Source organism: Pleurodeles waltl, chromosome 2_2 (assembly GCF_031143425.1).
Source record: "Pleurodeles waltl isolate 20211129_DDA chromosome 2_2, aPleWal1.hap1.20221129, whole genome shotgun sequence".
NCBI lineage: Eukaryota > Metazoa > Chordata > Amphibia > Caudata > Salamandridae > Pleurodeles > Pleurodeles waltl.
The window spans coordinates 1,969,059-1,986,812 of record NC_090439.1 but is presented as its reverse complement, the minus strand read 5'-3'; the positions used below and the strand labels follow the sequence as shown (position 1 = coordinate 1,986,812).

Here is a 17,754-nt window from a genome sequence, read left to right as displayed (position 1 = left end):
CACATACTTGCCTTAGCCAACAGTCAATATCTAATTACTGCATGTACTGTCACCAAGTACTTTTGTCCATAACTGCCTTCATCTTTAAAAGGAGACCGAGTTAAGATTATATGTACTTCTTCAATCAAGCCTTCAAGTGCAGAAATGAAAGTGAATCTTTGTGACTCCTACATCGCTTTTGGTGGTAAGTGAGTTGTTTCCTGTGAAATTTTAAGAATAATGTACTTGGCTGGGAACAGGATATCTAGGAACCAGATCCTGCTATTTAACCTGCAGTTATGTGAACATACCATGATAAAACAAACAAAATATTAAAACATGTTGCCATTAAACTCACTCAAAACCTAGTGAAATGGTCTGAACACTAAGTGCACTCAATGATAGGTTGACGTCAGAACGCAGAAGTTTCTGTTCTACTACATAGAACACTTTTCCGAGACAAAAACGTAACTATGCTTTCCGTAGTGTAATGCTTTTATTTTAAATACATCTTGTAATGCTTTACAAAAGGCACCAGTTAAAGCATAATTAGTTGTGTTTACCTAAGTCCGTTTCCCATCCAGAGAAATAAACATAATAGTTTTCTGTATGAGACAGGGAAACGTCTCACTGTAATATATTGATTGTTATGGAATTCATATAGCAACTTATACTCAGGACAGAAGAAAATAATGAAATGTGACCATGATAGAGTAAGACTTGCAGTAATTCTAGAAAAAAATAAACAAGACAGCTGGCAAATTATTGTCAATTTCCTTCCACAGGATCCAGTTGGTGTTCAACCTGCAAAAGTAAAACAAAATACCTGATGCAGCAAGTTCTGAGACACTTTTTCAAAACACAACAGCTTAGCGAGACATTTTCTTTCATAATTCAAATTAAAAAGCCTTTTTTGAAAGCATCAAATGAAACAACTAACCACGATTTGTAATCAATGACAAATAAAAATACATTCAGCTGCACATTTAACATACTTTGTTGCAAAACAAATTCGCCTGTAAACATACAAAAAGTTGTAGTAAGATGAATGCAAGCATATTGTGGTTGAAGTGCCAGTTCTCTAACAATCCGTCACAAAGCCAATTGGCCTGGCTTGTCACAGAGATACAGTACCTCAAGTAATTAATAGATGTCCTTCTCGAACCAGAAGAAACAGTATAGAGTCTTAATAAGACTGCTGTCTTTTAAAACTTTGCTAGATGTCCCTCTACGGGCAGAAACCATTTCTTAACAAGTCTGACACAAAGTCCCAATACTGCACATGGTTACTAAAAGTCTCTCTTGAGTAAGATGCAGCTGCTTCAAATGTCCTCCACAAAGTTGAGGGGGTGTGGCTTCAACAGAAAAATGTATAAAACCATTTTTGCTATTCTAATAAATTGTGTTTGATTTTATTAAGATAAGTGAATTTGCCAATGGTGGTATATGCTACTGAATAAATAATGCAACTTATAATAAATGATGTGATTACAATGAAACACTTGTGAAGACAACCTAGTAGATATGGGTACTAGCAGTCACAGGTTAATTCAAGTCCTTTATATCGTATTGCTGGGAAACCGATTTTTCAGTGGCACTTCATGGCACAGTAAAACGTCCACTGCCTTATCCAATGGGCTGTCATAGGAAGATGCAAAATGCAAGCCAACAGCTAAAATATTTGGTGAACTTTAATATATATATATACACACACATACCCCCACACACACATACACATTTATTTTTACAAAGTAATTACTAGAGGCCCCTCTTGAATCAAATGTTAAATCTTCAGCTGGAGTTCCTCAAGGACCTGTCAAGTCCATTACAAATACAAACGATGGTAGCCTACCTGGTTCATGACTGGAGATCCAGATTGTTGGAGAACAGTAAATGATAAACAGAGCCTGATGTGGTTTCTACCACATTCTTATTTGATGTCATCATCACCTGTGACATAGTTGATCATCACACAGGTGGGATAGGGCACAACAACTAGAGATTTGTCAGTGCAGTTTTATCATGTTACCATGAAGAGAATGTGGGTATAAAGATCCTTGCCAGAAGCAGACAAAAAAAACAATAGATAGTTTTCTCTGCTTCTGGCACAGCCAGCAGTATAGGGAGGGGCGGGGCTAGGCCACAGGAGGTGGGAGGAGAGGTGGGGGGAGAGTGCAACTAAGTGCGCATGTGTGAGCACACATGCCCACCGAGGTTTCTACAGCCTGGCTGTGTACACAGTCGAGCCAGGGAAACTGCGCAGACCCCAGGGCTGTGTCTGAGCGGCAGTCGGCCAATCCTGGCACTGCCCTCAGCCAAGGTTTTGCATGAAAGTAGTGCCAGGATTGCTGGGGTGCCATGCTGGTGTCCCAGCAGTGAATGATGGGGTTTCTCCAGCCTGGCTTTGTACACAGTCGGGCCTGGGGAAACTGCACAGACCCCAGGGTTGTGTCTGAGCGGCCGTCGGCCAATCCTGGCGCTGCCCTCATCCAAGGTTTTGCATGAAAGCAGTGCCAGGATTGCTGGGGTGCCATGCTGGTGTCTCAGCAGTGAATGATGGGACACGAGAAGAAGAGGCGCAAGAGGCAGCTGGGATGGAGGAGAGATGAGTTTTTTTTTATTTTTCATTTATACCTTGTTTCTGCCCCTCCCTGTCACATCCCCTTGTGTTATGTGGCAGCCGCCGCTGTGATTCAGTTCAGTGCAGGACCTTTGCGCTGACATCAAGTGTACCCCGAGTGCATGTGAACAGTCTGTATGTGTGGCACATACAGGATGGTGAGGCTGTAGGCAAAGTGGATATGTTTGTGAAAGCCAGCGGGATCCTTTTTGGATGACCTTAGGTTTTGCAATGGCACATGATGGAGGATAGATGAAGATTTCCTATACAGGAGAAGTGTATTGCTTGTATTCCTAATGCTAGATTGTGGATTCTAGACATTGAGATGAGGGCGGACGAAAGCAGGGCTGCCTTTAGAATTTCCAAGGACCTTTTAGCAAGGGTTTGCAAATTAGATTTGCTGGAGCACTGCAATTTGGTAGATGGTCAGGGAAGAGAGCAAATTTTGTCAATAAACTATGTAAATATTATAAGCAGGGCATGCAATCTCTCAAAGTAGAGTCTTATGAATTCACCTCAAGTCAGCAGGTGGTGGGGAAGCTGTATTTCTGCCTTGTGCTGAGAAACCTGCCAGCCTGAACAAAGTGTGAAGGTGCCTGGCTCTGCAGTAAAAGGCCCTGTTCAGGTGGAGAAGCCTAGCTACATTCCCGATGTTGGGACACCAAGAAGAAGCTAACTATCCAAATGGGAATGTGTTAAGAACCAGCACGCAAGTGTCCAGGGAAAAATATTTCTTAGGTAGATCAGAAGGGGGCCAGCCCCCAACCACCTCAGTCTCCTCCTCCCCCCATTTCCATGATCTGCCCTTTTGGAATGCTTCAGCATTCCATCTTCCAATGTTAAAGGAACACAAAATGCCATTCATTTCCCTCCCTTACAATTCCATGATGCAACATAAGACATTAGCCATAAAGAAAAACAAAATAGAATGAAGATCAAAATGCCATTAAAAATAACCGGAAAACAAAACTAACCAAAACATCTAAATGAGACCCCTTGTACATCAAAGACTGAATAAAGACTGTTCAACTCACACCAGACAATCTTTCTTCTAACACAGAACTACTCCTGAACCTTTTACCAACCTTACTTTCATCCACATCACACAAACTTAGCTCCAGATATACCTTTGCACGGCGGGGCAACAGCAAACGCTCGGACATCTGCACAACCCTTCTCACATTCCAATCTTTGAGATCTGATAACTCATCTACAAACCATCCCACTCTTTTCACTTGCAATGGAGCGGAGTACCTCGACAAAGCCTTCCCTCACAAACTGACCCAGTTTCACACTCATCCGATCACCAACCCAAAACAAATTACCAGCCACATGTTTCTTCTCCCTTGCTAAACTTGACATCAACCTTTCAAGTACTGGAATCATACCATTTGGTTTCATCACCTAGATACCTCTTCCCAGACCATCCCAGTCAGACATAATGCACAGTTCTCTGCAAGGTTTCATCAGCTTCAGTCTCTCACTGAATCCTCCAGAGTAATTCATTTTTAGTCACATCTGTCACATTAGCAATTATACATTTGTCATGAACATCACAGGAAATTTCATACAACAAAGCAAGACATGACAGACAATCCGCCAACACATTTCTGACATCAGGTTGATACTCCACACTGCAACCTGAATTACCAACATACTGTGCTGGGGGTAGCTCTACTCGCACCCTTCGTAGTAAAAACATCTACTAAAGATCTATGGTTGGGGCTCACAAAAAACCTAATAATATGATAGCCTAACTATCTGGGAAATGGGAAATGGGTGATTCCCTAGTGAGAGCGTAGTTTATATAATCCATATTAACATGAAATGTTTATGAATTAATGTGTGATAATGCTATTTAGAAACTGTATTAATATGTTTTGCTAAAACGTGTGCTTGAAATGTGCCCACAGGGAGTGGCCGCCAATGTATACGGAGACTAATAAAAATTACTAATGTTGATGAGTTCATATATTAGAGGGTAGTTTTATACTAATTATTAATGATTATGTTATTAAAATGCTGCAAATAAATTTGTAGGTTTTAAGTTAGCATGAGCCGTAGCCTAGCTGCCTGGCTCTCATTATATATGTATTTTTTCTAACGTGCAATGTGCTGACTTGCTAAAGGACATGAACTCTTGTTTTCTTCAAACTAGAAGGTGAATGTAACTATAGTAGATCCGTTCTCATGAAGTTCACAGCGCTTGTAGAAAATGTATTAACTAAATGCAACAGTGTAGACTAATGTTAAATACAAGGTCGCCCAAACCGGTACGGACAATGGAGCTACTGACCAAAGATGCACAAAGAATTACAAAAGGATGAATTCATACCGGACATTCTGCCTCTAAAGACGACAATCATATGGACCAATAAAATGTCTGAGAATTAATGCGGGTGAAAGATTTAATGACATAATGCAATTTTAACTGGTTAAAGATAGTGGGGTGCAACCCTTTGACCAATTAGATTTTAGGGGAATGTACAACGAAAAAGGATAAAAACCTATAACACACGGAAGTGGTTAGAATGGTTAGGGAAATGCTGTTGATATGATCCAGAAACTTTGTCACTCTGTTTGGTGACTTGCTGATTTTACTTAGAATAATCCTTGTCCTTAGATTGCCCATTTACACTTTACCTCCTTATGAGGGAAGTGCCCCTTTGCCCTTTCCTGCCTGAACTGAGTTCCTGACTGATAGCGAATTACTGATGTCCTGAAGACGAAGACTGAACCTGAGTGCTGACTCACACCTTGGAGGGTAACTATATGACAATGGAATTGTGATTGTCTGTTTGCTTTTCCTTTCTAGGTACCAACTGCTTCCCTTTTTACAGAGACCATAGCTAGATGTTTTCCAAATTGGCGTTATAAATTGTTTTGCATGAAGCCCAACATGCCATTGCTAATTAGAGGTTAGTTGAGAGGGGTTCACTAAACTGATGCAAGTGGACAAATGACTGAATTAATGCTTTGGTTAACAATACTCTGCTAAGGATAGTTTATGTTTATGCTGTGTTATATTCTGATGTTTGTGATTCTTGCTTTGATAAAATCTTATAAGTGTTGCCATATCGTGACTATGCTATTGTGTTTCTTGGTTTTGAGGTTAATCAACTTGCTAGTAGTATTGTAACCAGAAGGGAATAAAATCACTAAATATACTAAACTGGTGTGGTTATTCATGACTGAAAGGTCATGGTGGTGTCTTGCGTCCGACTAAATGACATTAACAAAAGTGAAATGTATTGTGGTAATAAGTATTGATGATATTATTGATGTATTGATTGACATGTTGATTAGCTATCTCATTCTAAGGTGTCTCTCAACTGGGTCAAAAGATTCATTGGCCTAAAACGAGTCCTAATGTGTAATAATTTATCATAAAAGGACGCATTAGCACTAGTAACATGCTACATTACTTATTCAACAGAGTGATTGTCTTCTGCTTGTCCCAGAACACACCACACACACCACCACATCTACTCTGTTTCACTTGCATCAATACTGCACCCAGCCCATATTTACTAGCATAAGTCCACACAATCAACAGCAATTTAGTATCACATGGTTTAAAGCATGGAGCAACACAAATTTCATCCTTTAGTTTTCTGAACTTACTTTCACAATCTGAACACACACACATGTATTATTCTTTAAGAACCCTCACATGTTGCAAGTGTTTTTTGCAAAACTGCCAATTAACTTGGCATACAATTCTGCCATTCCTAAAAATGATTCATCCAAAAACAGGTGTAGGAAAATGCCAATGTTGGCATGGTCACCCCCCACTTTCTGACTAGTGTTGATGCCAGCTTTGATTGGAAGTGTGCTGGGACCCTGGTAACTAGGCTCCAGCACCAGTGTTCCTTCCCTAAAACTGTACCTTTATTTCCACAACTGGCACAGCCCTGGCACACAGTTAAGTCCCTTGTAAAAGGTACCCAAGGTACCAAGTGCCCTGGGGCCAGGGAAGGTCCCTAAAGGCTGCAGCATGTACTAGTCCAACTTCAGGGACCCCTCACTCAGTACATGCACACTGCTTTGCAGCTTTTGTGTGCTAGTGGGGAGAAAAGACAAAGTCGACATGGCACTCCCCTCAGTGCCCTGCCCACAAACCACTGCCTGTGACATAGGTAAGTCACCCTTCTAGCAGGCTTTACAGCCCTAAAGCAGGGTGCACTATACCACAGGTGAGGCCATAGCTGCATGAGCACAATGCCCCTACAGTGTCTAAGCCAATTCTTAGACATTGTAAGTACAGGGTAGCCATATTGAGTATAGGGTCTGAGAATGTCATTACAAACTCCACAGCACCATAATGTCTACTCTGAATACTGGGAAGTTTGGCATCAAACTTCTCAGCACAATAAACCCTCACTGATGTGGGATTTATTGAAAAAAGCACAGAGAGGGCATCTTAGAGATGCCCCCTGTATGTTAGCCCAACTGCTAGTGCAAGCTTGACCAGTCTGTGCCAGCCTGCCAGTTCCAGACGAGTTTCTGACAACATGAGATGAGTACCTTTGTGCACTCTGTGGTCATAAACAAAGCCTGTCCTGGGTGGAGGTGCTTCACTTTCCCCCCCTGCAGGAACTGTAACACCTGGTGGTGAGCCTCAAAGGCTCAAGCCTGGTGATACAGTGCCCTTGGGCACTCCAGATAGTGGAGATGCCAGCCCCCCTGGATGATCCCCCACGTTTGGCAGCCAGTCCAGAGGGATAATGAGAAAAACAAGGAGGAGTCACCACCTCAGCCAGGAGGGCCCCTAAGGTGTCCAGAGCTGAAGTGACCCCCTCCTTGAGAAATCCTCGATCTTGCTTTGGAGGATTAAAACCAATAGGGATAGGGATGTGCTCCCCTCCCCAGAAGGAATGGGCACAAGAAGGGTGTAGCCACCCTCAGGGACAGTAGCCATTGGCTACTCCCTCTTACCCCAACACACCCCTAAATTTAGTATTTAGGGTCAACCCTGAACTCAGCTCTTGAGATTCCTGATGAAATCAAGAAAGAAGGACTGCTGAACTGAAAACCCCGCAGAGAAGAGGAGACACCAACTGACTCGGTCCCAGCCCTACCGGCTTGTCTCCTCCTTCAAAAAACTGCAGGGAAAGAACCAGTGCATCCTGCAGGACCGATGGCCCCTAAAAAGCCTGCAGGGGACTGCCTGCCTCACAGAGGACCGAGAAACTCTTGTGGACAGTGGACCTGTCAAAAGAAAAGACCAAGCAACCCACTTTAAAGGGACTCTCACCTCACGCCAGCCCGTGTCCAGAGAAACTAACTATCCAGAGAGGACCCCTAGGCTACGTGTCCACCCAGGGCTGACCTCTCTGCACCCCCATGAGGATGCCTGCAAAGGGAATCCCGAGAACCCCCCCGGCAGCGACTGCCTGGGACGAAGATTTCCAATGCCTGAAGAAGCACTGCACCCGCTGGGCCCGTGAGAAACTGACCAGTGGTGCAGCAATGACCAGCAGGTGGCCCTCACCCTTACCCAGTCGGTGGCTTGCCCAAGATGCCCCCATGTGCCCTGCCTGCAGCGGCTAAGTGAACCCCGGGTCCCTCCACAGAGTTCTATTGAGAACCAGACGCCCTGTTTTCATACTGCACCTGGCCGCCCCGTGCTGCTGAGGGTGTCGTTTTGTGCCTACTTGGGGCCCCTCCAGTACTCCTCCAAACCTCCCTGGTCTGCCCTCCGACAACGCGGGTTCTAACCTGCAAGCAGGCTGGAACCGGCGTACCCCGGTCTCCATAGGCGCCCATGTTGTTTTGGCTCCTGTTTGACCTCTGCATCTGAACAGCACTGTGTTGCTGGTGCTGGGTGTTTGGGGTTACCTTAAACCCCTAACGGTGGGCTACCTACGCCCCAGAGACTGAACTCGTAAATGTAGAACTTACCTCAGAAACTGTCCGTTACTTGCGTCCCCCTGGAACTGTTGAAAATTGCAGAGTCCACTTTTAAAATAGCTTTTTGCCATTTAACAAAAAACTGTGTACAATATTGATTCTATTCAAAGTCCTAAGTATTACTATGCAAAGTACCTTTATTTGATGTACTTATCTGCTAAATGAATCTTGTGTTTTTAGAAATTAATTAAATAAATAATATTTTTCTATATAAAAACCTATTGGCCCAGAGTTAAGTCACACTTATTGCTTGTGTGTGTACAACAAATGCTTAACCCTACCCTCTGATAAGCCTAACTGCTCGACCACACTACCACAAATAGAGCATTAGTATGATCTATTATTTCCTCTGTCAAACCTCTTGGGGAACCCCTGGACTCTGTACACACTATATCTCATTTGGATACAGTATATACAGAGCCAGCTTCATACAACAGGGAATACAATTTCTAAGACCGAAAAGATGGTGATCACCACTGCCTAACATGGAGTCAGGGACTACATAAAAAGGATTCAGACATTAGGGGCTTTACGTTATCCCAAGCTTGTACATCTGAATATGTCAACCTAGGTGCTTATCTAACATGTAGGGATTTAGATAATGCGTAGGGAAATCTATACTTTTAAATTACTAGGATCCAAACTACCTAAAATAAGATACATAGTATATTTGTGGTCTAAAACAAAGGCAATCAATAGATCACATATCAATGGAAACAATTGTTATATATATATTTATATCTATATATATATATATATATATATATATATATATATATATATATATATATAGCAAAGTATGAATACTTGTAAGCCTTGCATTGTTTCAGATAATTGAAAATTCTATCTAAAGTGTTTTATGTGTGTTAGCAATTAAACATACCAGTGAATGTGAAAAACGTCAGATTAAAAATATGGGGCATAAAACAGCAAAAAACAAAAAAGTCTAATTAAAAAGAAAAAGTTTTTTTTTTTTTTTTTTTAGTTCATAGAGGCTTTGACGTATATATATCTTGTGAATGTCTTGTCTGTCGACTCTTCTTGAATTCAGTCCTCATAAGAGGACATGTCAACATCATCGGGTGCACATGAGGCATACGTGTGATCTGTAGAAAAACGATTTAATGCATTTTCATGATTAATAGCCTGTGTATTTGATGGGCCAGCCATTGGTTGCTCATCTGATGCATTCAATGGTAATTGCGGCTCCTCTCCAGGGGACTCAAAAGACGGTAATGAGTCAATCCAGTCATCAAGAGCTGCATCGAAAGGTGCCACTGCCCGGCATTGTCTCTGGTGCTTGTGTAGAAGCTGCATAATTGTTTCAAGAGGAAGATAAGCCACATAGGGCTGTTCCAGCTGTAAATTAAAGATGATTTCAGTTGTATAGTTTATGCACCAGAACACAGGTTTTACCTGTGTAGCATCCACTTTGCAAAATGTGAGCATCCAGTGCTCGCTGAGCTTATTTAGCCAAGCATGTCAAACGTAATGTGCTACAGTATCTCTCCTTCTTTGTGCAGCTGGCATCGTGTACTCCATGTTTTTGATTTCCTTGGCAGAACAGGAGCAAGATGATACCACCACGGTCGATTAGCAGTAAGATAATTGGAAAGCCTCCAAATGCTTGGAGAATAATGAGTGAAGAATGATAGAAGCAGTCCAAATACTGATTTAAATCTAGTGCCCAAATCCAACGTTCTTAAAAATATGCACAACAATAGCTGTCAAAGACAAATTAAATACCAATTGTACCACATCAGCAAAGTGTGTTGTTTACTGTGTATGTAACAGCCTCTGAATTTCTGAAGCAGTTCTGGCTGGCTCGAAGTTATAAATCTCAACCACAGAAGTCAAAGAGACGTATTTTTAGCAAGAACATAGAATAGCTTGTTTAAATCGTTACATGGCATAGATTTCATGTTTATACCAGGCCACAGGAGGTTCCTAATGATATTTTGAGGTGAAGGGTACAAGGTCCGTCATCAACACGGTATGGTTTCTGAAACTGTTATCGGGTATGGTTGGTCGGATTTCAACCCCCAGCAAGTAACGTGTTAAAAATAAAAGAGCCATTCTACAGGAATTCATGACGTGTGGGAATCGATACATGGGTGAAACAGATCAAACAATTTAATCCTGGCATCAAAGCACTACACATTCCATGCAGTTGTATGGTGTCACAGAGAAGGGAGTGTCCAAGATGATTTCTGCAATTTGCTGTGCTAATGTACACAGGGTCATCTTCATTTTCATTGAAACAGATGTGGGGAAAAAGGAAGCTTCCATGAATGGAACAATTGTGAATTATGCATTGTTTTATACCAGCCAATAAATTTATATTTTTGGCATTTGTAAACATGAAATGGTATGGTATAATAGGGAGAGAGGGCATATCATGTTTTAACCAGGTAATAGTGGAGCATCAACAATCGCTTCACTGTGTTCTATAATTTATAATGTGTATGTAGACTCATTCTTGACCATTGTTTAAGTGATTGTGAAATTATATGGTTCAAACATAGCTGATTCACTGAAGTTGTCAAGGCATGAAACCTTATCTAAATGTTTAAAGTGCTCAGTTTATGTGTATAATTGCTCATAATGAACAAGTTACTTACCTTCGGTAACAATTTATCTGGTAGAAACACTTTTTAGTTGCAGATTCCTTAACTTAGAGTTTGCCCCAGGTGTCAAACTGGATCCGGAGATTTTTCTTCAAGCAGTACCCTTGCGTGTCATCAGATGGTGTCGGTGCATTGCTGGCATCATGGTCGCTGTGATGATGTCGCAGTTGTATATAGGCACCATCTCAGCACGTTGACGTCAGTTTCTTTTCACGACTTTCAACGCCAGTAGTGTGGAGCAATGATGAACACTGAGAATGGTGCCCCAGAACCAGGGCCCTGAAAAGGAAATGCCTGTCCCTAGAAATCAGTTCGCAGTGAGGGGAGGATGGGACGGTCGGTAAGGGATCTGCAACTAGAAAATGTCTCTACCAGATAAATTGCTACCAAAGTTAGTAACTTGTTCAGCTGATAGAGCCTTCTATTTGCAGTTCCTTACCTTAGAATAGATACCCAAGCAATACCATACTCGGCGGAGGGCTGAGAACCAAGATCATACTAGAAAGTCCCACAGGACCGAACGGCCAAAGTATCTGTCTCTGCAGACCTGACTGTCCAGGCAGTAATGTGGGAAGCCCGCATTGCTGCCTGACAGATATGCAGAACAGGAACTCTGCATGCTACCACTGTGGTGGCAGCGGTTTCTCTGGTGGTGTGAGCATGTAAGCACTCAGGAGGTTGCTTCTTTGCCAAAGCGCAGCACACCCAACAAAAGATGGTGTGCTTCTACACCACCCACCCTTTCTTCGCACCCAAATATCCTATAGAATTGATCATCCACCCGGAAATCTTTAGTATGATTGAGGTAGAACGCCACACACTCTTTTTGAATCCAGAAAGTTGAGTCTCTCCTCTTCATGAGAGGGATGTGGAAGTGCATAAAATTAGGTAAGGTGATGAATTGGCCTACGTGAAAAGACGTAATAACCTTAGAATGAAAGGAGAGCCTAGCATGAAGCACCACTTTGTCAGGATGGACAGATTAAAATGGTGGTTTCAAAGAAAGAGCTTGAAACTCACTCACTCTGCGAGCAGAGGTGATGGCAATCAGAAAGCAGTATTTAATGCGAGGAGTCAGAGCGGACAATTGTGAAGTGGCTCAGAAGGGGCACACAAAGCAAGTATGGACAAGTCCCATTGGGGCATAATGAATAGGGTGGAGGAAACAAATGGGTGAGTCCTTTAAGAAATCTCCCAACATAGGGAGATTTGAATAAGGAAGGCAAGTCAAAAAGGCTGAGATAGCAGAAAAATAGTCTTTAAGGGTGCCCAAAGCAGAGACCTGAGTGGCAAGAGAAAGGGTGAACTGAAGAACCTAAGAGAAAGGTGTGGAAAGGGGATCAACAGACTTGTTGGTACATCATGCCACAAACTTGTGGCAAAGACAGGCGTATACTGATTCGGTGGAGTGATGCCTGGCTGCCAAGATAACATTACAGACTTTGGCCCGAAGGTCAAAAGCTGTCAACTGCCGCTGCTCAATCTTCATGCAGGAAGGCAGAGACTGGACAGGTTTGGGTGGGGAAGCGTCCACTTCTGCTGTGACAGAAGATCCTCCCGAATGGGCAGTCTGAGCTGATTATCCATAGCCATGCTCAAAAACTTTGGATACCAGGCTCTTTTTGCCCAGTCCGGAGCCACAAGGATTACTTGGGCCTGGTTGCTCTTCATCTTTTTTACAACTCTGGGCCGAGGTGGCATTAGCAGGAAGGCATAACGGAGGCCTGAGCTCCACTTGAGACAAAAAAAAAAAAGTTGCAGAGTGCCGTCTTGGAAACTCAAACATGCAAAACAGCTGACATTGTGCATTCTCTGTGGGGGTGAACAGATCTAATCAAAGCTCTCCCTGCTGCTGAAAGAGGCCTTGCGCCACCTTGGGAAGGAGATGCCATTTGTTAGTGACTAAGCATCGACGGCTGAGTTCTGGTCCCAGAAGTCACGCATCAGTCACCACTGTAAGAGCTGGTCGGGGTAAGGAGATGGATCTGCTGTTGCCTTAATCGCAATTCGAAAGCCACTACTGCAGATCTTGCGCAGTTTCCCACTGAGATCTGGAGCATGTCGGAGAGGTTTTCCTGTTGCTGCACCCACTGGAATCTCAGCTCCCACTGCAGAGCTTGTGTAGGAAGCTCGCTCTGTATATATTATATCAAATTGAGATATAATGTGCACAAAGTCCAGGTGTTTTCCAGAGGCTAAAGTAGATAATACTAAGGCTCTCTTTTGTGGTAGTGTGGTTGAGCAGTTAGGCTTATAAGAGGGTAGTGCAAAGCATTTGTTGTATACACACAGGCAATAAATGAAGCACACACTCAATGACTAACTCCTGTCCAATTGTTTTTATATAGCAAAAAATATATTTTGTTACTTTATGTCTAGAACCACAAGATTCAAGTTGCAGTTAAGTACAACTGCAAGTAAGTATCCAGCATATGTATGAATACCACTATGTTTCAAATTGGCAAGCTATACATTTTTAGAATAAATAGCAATAATCTGTTTTAAAAGTTGACAGTGCAATTTTGAGAAACAGATCAGGGGGAAGAAAAATTAGCACAGTTACGAGGCAAGTACAATACTTACAGTTCCAGTCTCCAGGGGTTAGGATGTAAACAGGTTGGGGTTCAAGTTAACCCCAACCACCCACCACCAGCAACACTGGGCCGGCGGGGCGCAGAGGTCAAAGTTGAGGTCGATTTAACATGGGCTCCTAAGGAGACTGGGGGTACTTGGAATCAGACCTGCTTGCATTTAAGTACCCGTGTCCTTGGAGGACAGACCTGGGGGGTTTAGTGGAGCATCGTGGGGGGAGGGGCACAGGTCAGCACCAAACGCACACCCTCAGTGGCACAGGTGCAGCAGGGCACAAACCCAGTGTCAGGCTCCCAATGCTTTCCTAATGGGGACCTCATAGGTCACAAAGATGTTGCAGGTGAAGTCCGGGTGTGGGGTCTGATCCGGGAAACCAAAAGCTCGTCAAGGAGGAGGGCTGCCTGCTGGATGTTGCTGCATCGAAGGTCGGATTCCCCAAATTCCATGGGGCTGCAGGTGCAGGGGTACCTTTTGGTTCTGGGAATCTTCGTCTGGTTCTGTCACTGTCAGACGGGGGTCCTCCAGATTCAGGCTGCAGGCGTCATTGTGTTGGACAGGAGGGGTCAACCCACAACTGGCACTTGCTCTGAATTGCCTGGGGACCAGCTCGAGTCAATTGGGCCAACTGGACACAGGCTGTGGGCATCGGGTGCAGAGTGGGCAGGACTCGCAGATCAGGGCAGTTCTGGAGTCTTTTGTTAGAATTTATTTTTCTTTTTTTTTTTTTACAGGGCTGCTGTCCATGGGAAGCCTTGGCCCTCTGGGGTGCAGGCAGTCCTTTTGAGGCTTTTAAGGGGTTGCTGGTCCTGCAGGACGTGTCACTTTCTGGTTGCAGGGCTTCAGAAGCTGGAGTCAGGCTGGTAGGGCTGGGGCCAAGTCAGTTGGTGTATTCAGATTTCTCTGCTGGGGGTCGGATTAGCAGTTCTCCCGCCTCCTTTTCTTCTGACTTCTTTATGGTTGCCAGGAATCTGACAAGGTAGGGTCAGGGGAGCGTTTAAATCCTGGATTTAGGTGTGTTGAAGAGGTCAGAGGGCAGTAACCAATGGCTACTGTCCCTGGGGCCGACTACACACTTCCAGTGTCCACTGCCTTTGGGGAGGTGGTCACAGACCTAACCCAATTAATCCCTGTCCTCTAAACCAAGATGAAGGATTTTGCAAGGAGGTGGGTCACTTCAGCTATGGACATCTTATGGGTGGTCCCAGCTGAAGTGGTCACTCCTCCTTGTTTTCCCTAATTTTCCAGCTGGACTTGCTGCCAAAAGTGGGACTTTGCACAGGGACTGGCATCTCCACTAGCTGGACTGCCCTGGGGCACTGTAACAAGAGGCTTGAGCCTTTGAGGCTCACCACCAGGTTTTACGGTTCCTGCAGGAGGGGAGGTGTTAAGCACCTCCAACCAGTGCAGGCTTTGTTCCTGGCCACAGAGAACACAAAGGCTCTCACCCCATGTGGCCAGAAACTCATATGGAAGTGGCAGGCCGGCACAGACTGGTCAGTCATGCACTAAATGTTTGTCTAAAATACAGAGGGCATCTCCAAGATGCCCTCTGGGTCAATTTTTGAATAAATACAACAGTGGCACCAGCGTGGGTTTACTGTGCTGAGAAGTATGATCCCAAACTTCCCAGACTTCAGTGAAGCCATTATGGTCCTGTGGAGTTCATAATGACAAACTCCCAGACCATATACTCAATATGGCTACATTGCACTTACAAAGTCTAAGAATGGACTTAGACACTGTTGGGGCATATTTTCTCATGCAGCTATGCCCTCACCTGTGGTATAGTGCACCCTGCCTTAGGGCTGACTTTCCCATGCCACATGCAATGGTTATTGGGCATGGGTGCCATGTCAACTTTGTATTTGTCTCCCCAACAGCAGAAAAGGCAGTGTGCATGTGCTTGGTGAGGGGTCCCCCAGAGTGGCATAATACATGTGGTAGTCCTTGGGGACCCTCCCTGGTACAGGGACCTTAGAACCATGGGAACCTTTTACAGGGACTTAACTGTGTGCCAGGGGTGTGCCAATTGTGGGAACAATGGTACAGTTTTCGGAAAGAACACAGGTTCTGGGACCTGGTTATCAGGATCCCAGCACACACACAGTCAAGTTGGCATCAATATCAGGCAAAATGTGTGTGAGGTTAACCATGCCAAAATGGGCACTTTCCTATAGCCCGCATATGCCATCTGGCATGCGTCACCAGCAGGATGCAGGAGGCCATGAGGCCCAGCAGCCTCTGAGTCAGTCTCACCAAAATCCAGGATAGAGGCTAAAACATCAGAGTCATAGCCTGAATATCCTGGTCTCGCTTTTCAGGAGGATAAGCCTGAAACCATACTGTATCCAGAACAGCTCTGATAAAGGGGAGCATCTGAGAAGTGATTAGGTGTGACTTCGGCATGTTTATAGTGAACCCTAGTGAGTGCAGAAGGTTTGCCGTAGCCAGAAGGTGGGAGATGACTGCCTGGGGCGTGCTCATCGTCAACAGCCAGTAGTTAAGGTAGGGGAAGACAAACAGCTAAACTGCGCAGATGAGCTCCAACCACCGCCATCACTTTTGCGCGGAAGGGCGCTGGTAAGGTCGAAGGGGAGCACAGTAAACTGAAAGTGCTCGTGGTCTACCACAAATCGCAAGTAGCGTCTGGACAGCGAAGACAGGTATAGGGAACAAAGTGTCCTGCAAGTCCAACGCTACCATCCAGTCTCCAGGGTCCGAGGCAGACAGGACCTGAGCCAGGGTGAGCATTTTGAACTTCCCCTTTCTGAGGAAGAGATTGAGGGCCCAATGGTATAGAATAGGGAGGCGATCCTTATCCTTCAGCACTGGAAAGTAGCAGGAATAACAACCACAACCTACTTCTGGCTAGGAGGGTTTGGAGGCTGCAGTGGCCATGGACTGGACAGACCTCTAGCTACCTGACCCACAAGCCCATGGGATCCCACATCTACAGCCACGCAGGGGCTGAGCAGCATGTGCGACTCGGTGGCTGGTAGTGAAAGGACATGAGAGGGAGCACCTTCCAATGCCACGAAAGGGGCAAAAAGCAGACTGGGCTGGGTGAGGGGCTGCAGCAAGGCCACAGGACCAAGCCGTAGTCTAGGACTCCTCAAAATGCTCGAGCGCCGAGTCTGCTTTGTCTCCGAAGAGACAGGTGCCATCGAAGGGCATGTCCATAAGAGATTGTTGAACATCCCCTGAAAAGCCAGACATCTTTAACCTGGTGTCTTCAGGCAGCTGTCGATGCAACCAACATGAGTCGGTGGAGTCCAGCCCATAATGGATTGTGAACTTGGCTGCATAACCCATCCCATCAGCAACAGCTTGAGAGATGATGGCCAGTGCCTCCGCTATGACCTGCGGCAACACCTGTGTGACAGTACCCCATAAGGAATGGGTGTAGCGGCCCAAGAGGCATGCGGTGTTCACCGACTGCAATGCAAGACCGGAGGAAGAAAACATTTTCTTCCCAAGCTGATCCAGTCTTTTTGATTCCCTATCCAGGAGTGCGGATGGCAATTTGCCAGAAGATGAAGAAGCCAGGATGACAAGGCTCTGAGGCGTAGGGTGTTGGGACAGGATTTTAGTGTTGTTTGGCACAGGAGATGGCAGCGGGTGATTGCCCAATACACAGGAGCCCCTATGACGGGTCTGGACTAGGCACCCAGGACTGGGTACTCAGAAGGACATCCATGAGGGCTTCATTGAGAGGTAACAGGGATTCCGAACTGGAAGCCCCAGGTTGAAGCACCTCAGTCAGGAAGTTAGCCATGACTGCCACAGAAGGAAGCTCGAGACCAAGGACCTCAGCTGCCCTACTGATTGCCATAGAATAAGACGCTCCCTCTGCCGTAGTCACTGTAGGGAATTAAAGCATGCCAGAGCATGGAGAAGTATCCAGACCACTAGCCTCACCCAGTTCCTATGCCCAGTCCTTTTCTGGAATGTCAAGATGGTATTCTAGAAGGTCCAGCAACCCCTCCAAACCTTCCCTGTATTCATACCCATAATGAAAAAGGT

General features: G+C 44.7%; 1 protein-coding gene across 1 annotated transcript in view; it reads right to left on the bottom strand.

Annotated features, from left to right (window-relative positions):
* Positions 1-629: 629 nt before the first annotated feature.
* LOC138279540 (synaptonemal complex protein 2-like) overlaps positions 630-17,754 on the bottom strand; it is a 384,312-nt gene continuing 367,187 nt past the window's right edge. The window contains exon 11 of the mRNA XM_069219410.1: positions 630-783. Coding sequence (XP_069075511.1) covers positions 748-783 — 36 coding nt within the window. The 3' untranslated portion in view covers positions 630-747. The remainder of the gene's footprint in view (positions 784-17,754) is intronic.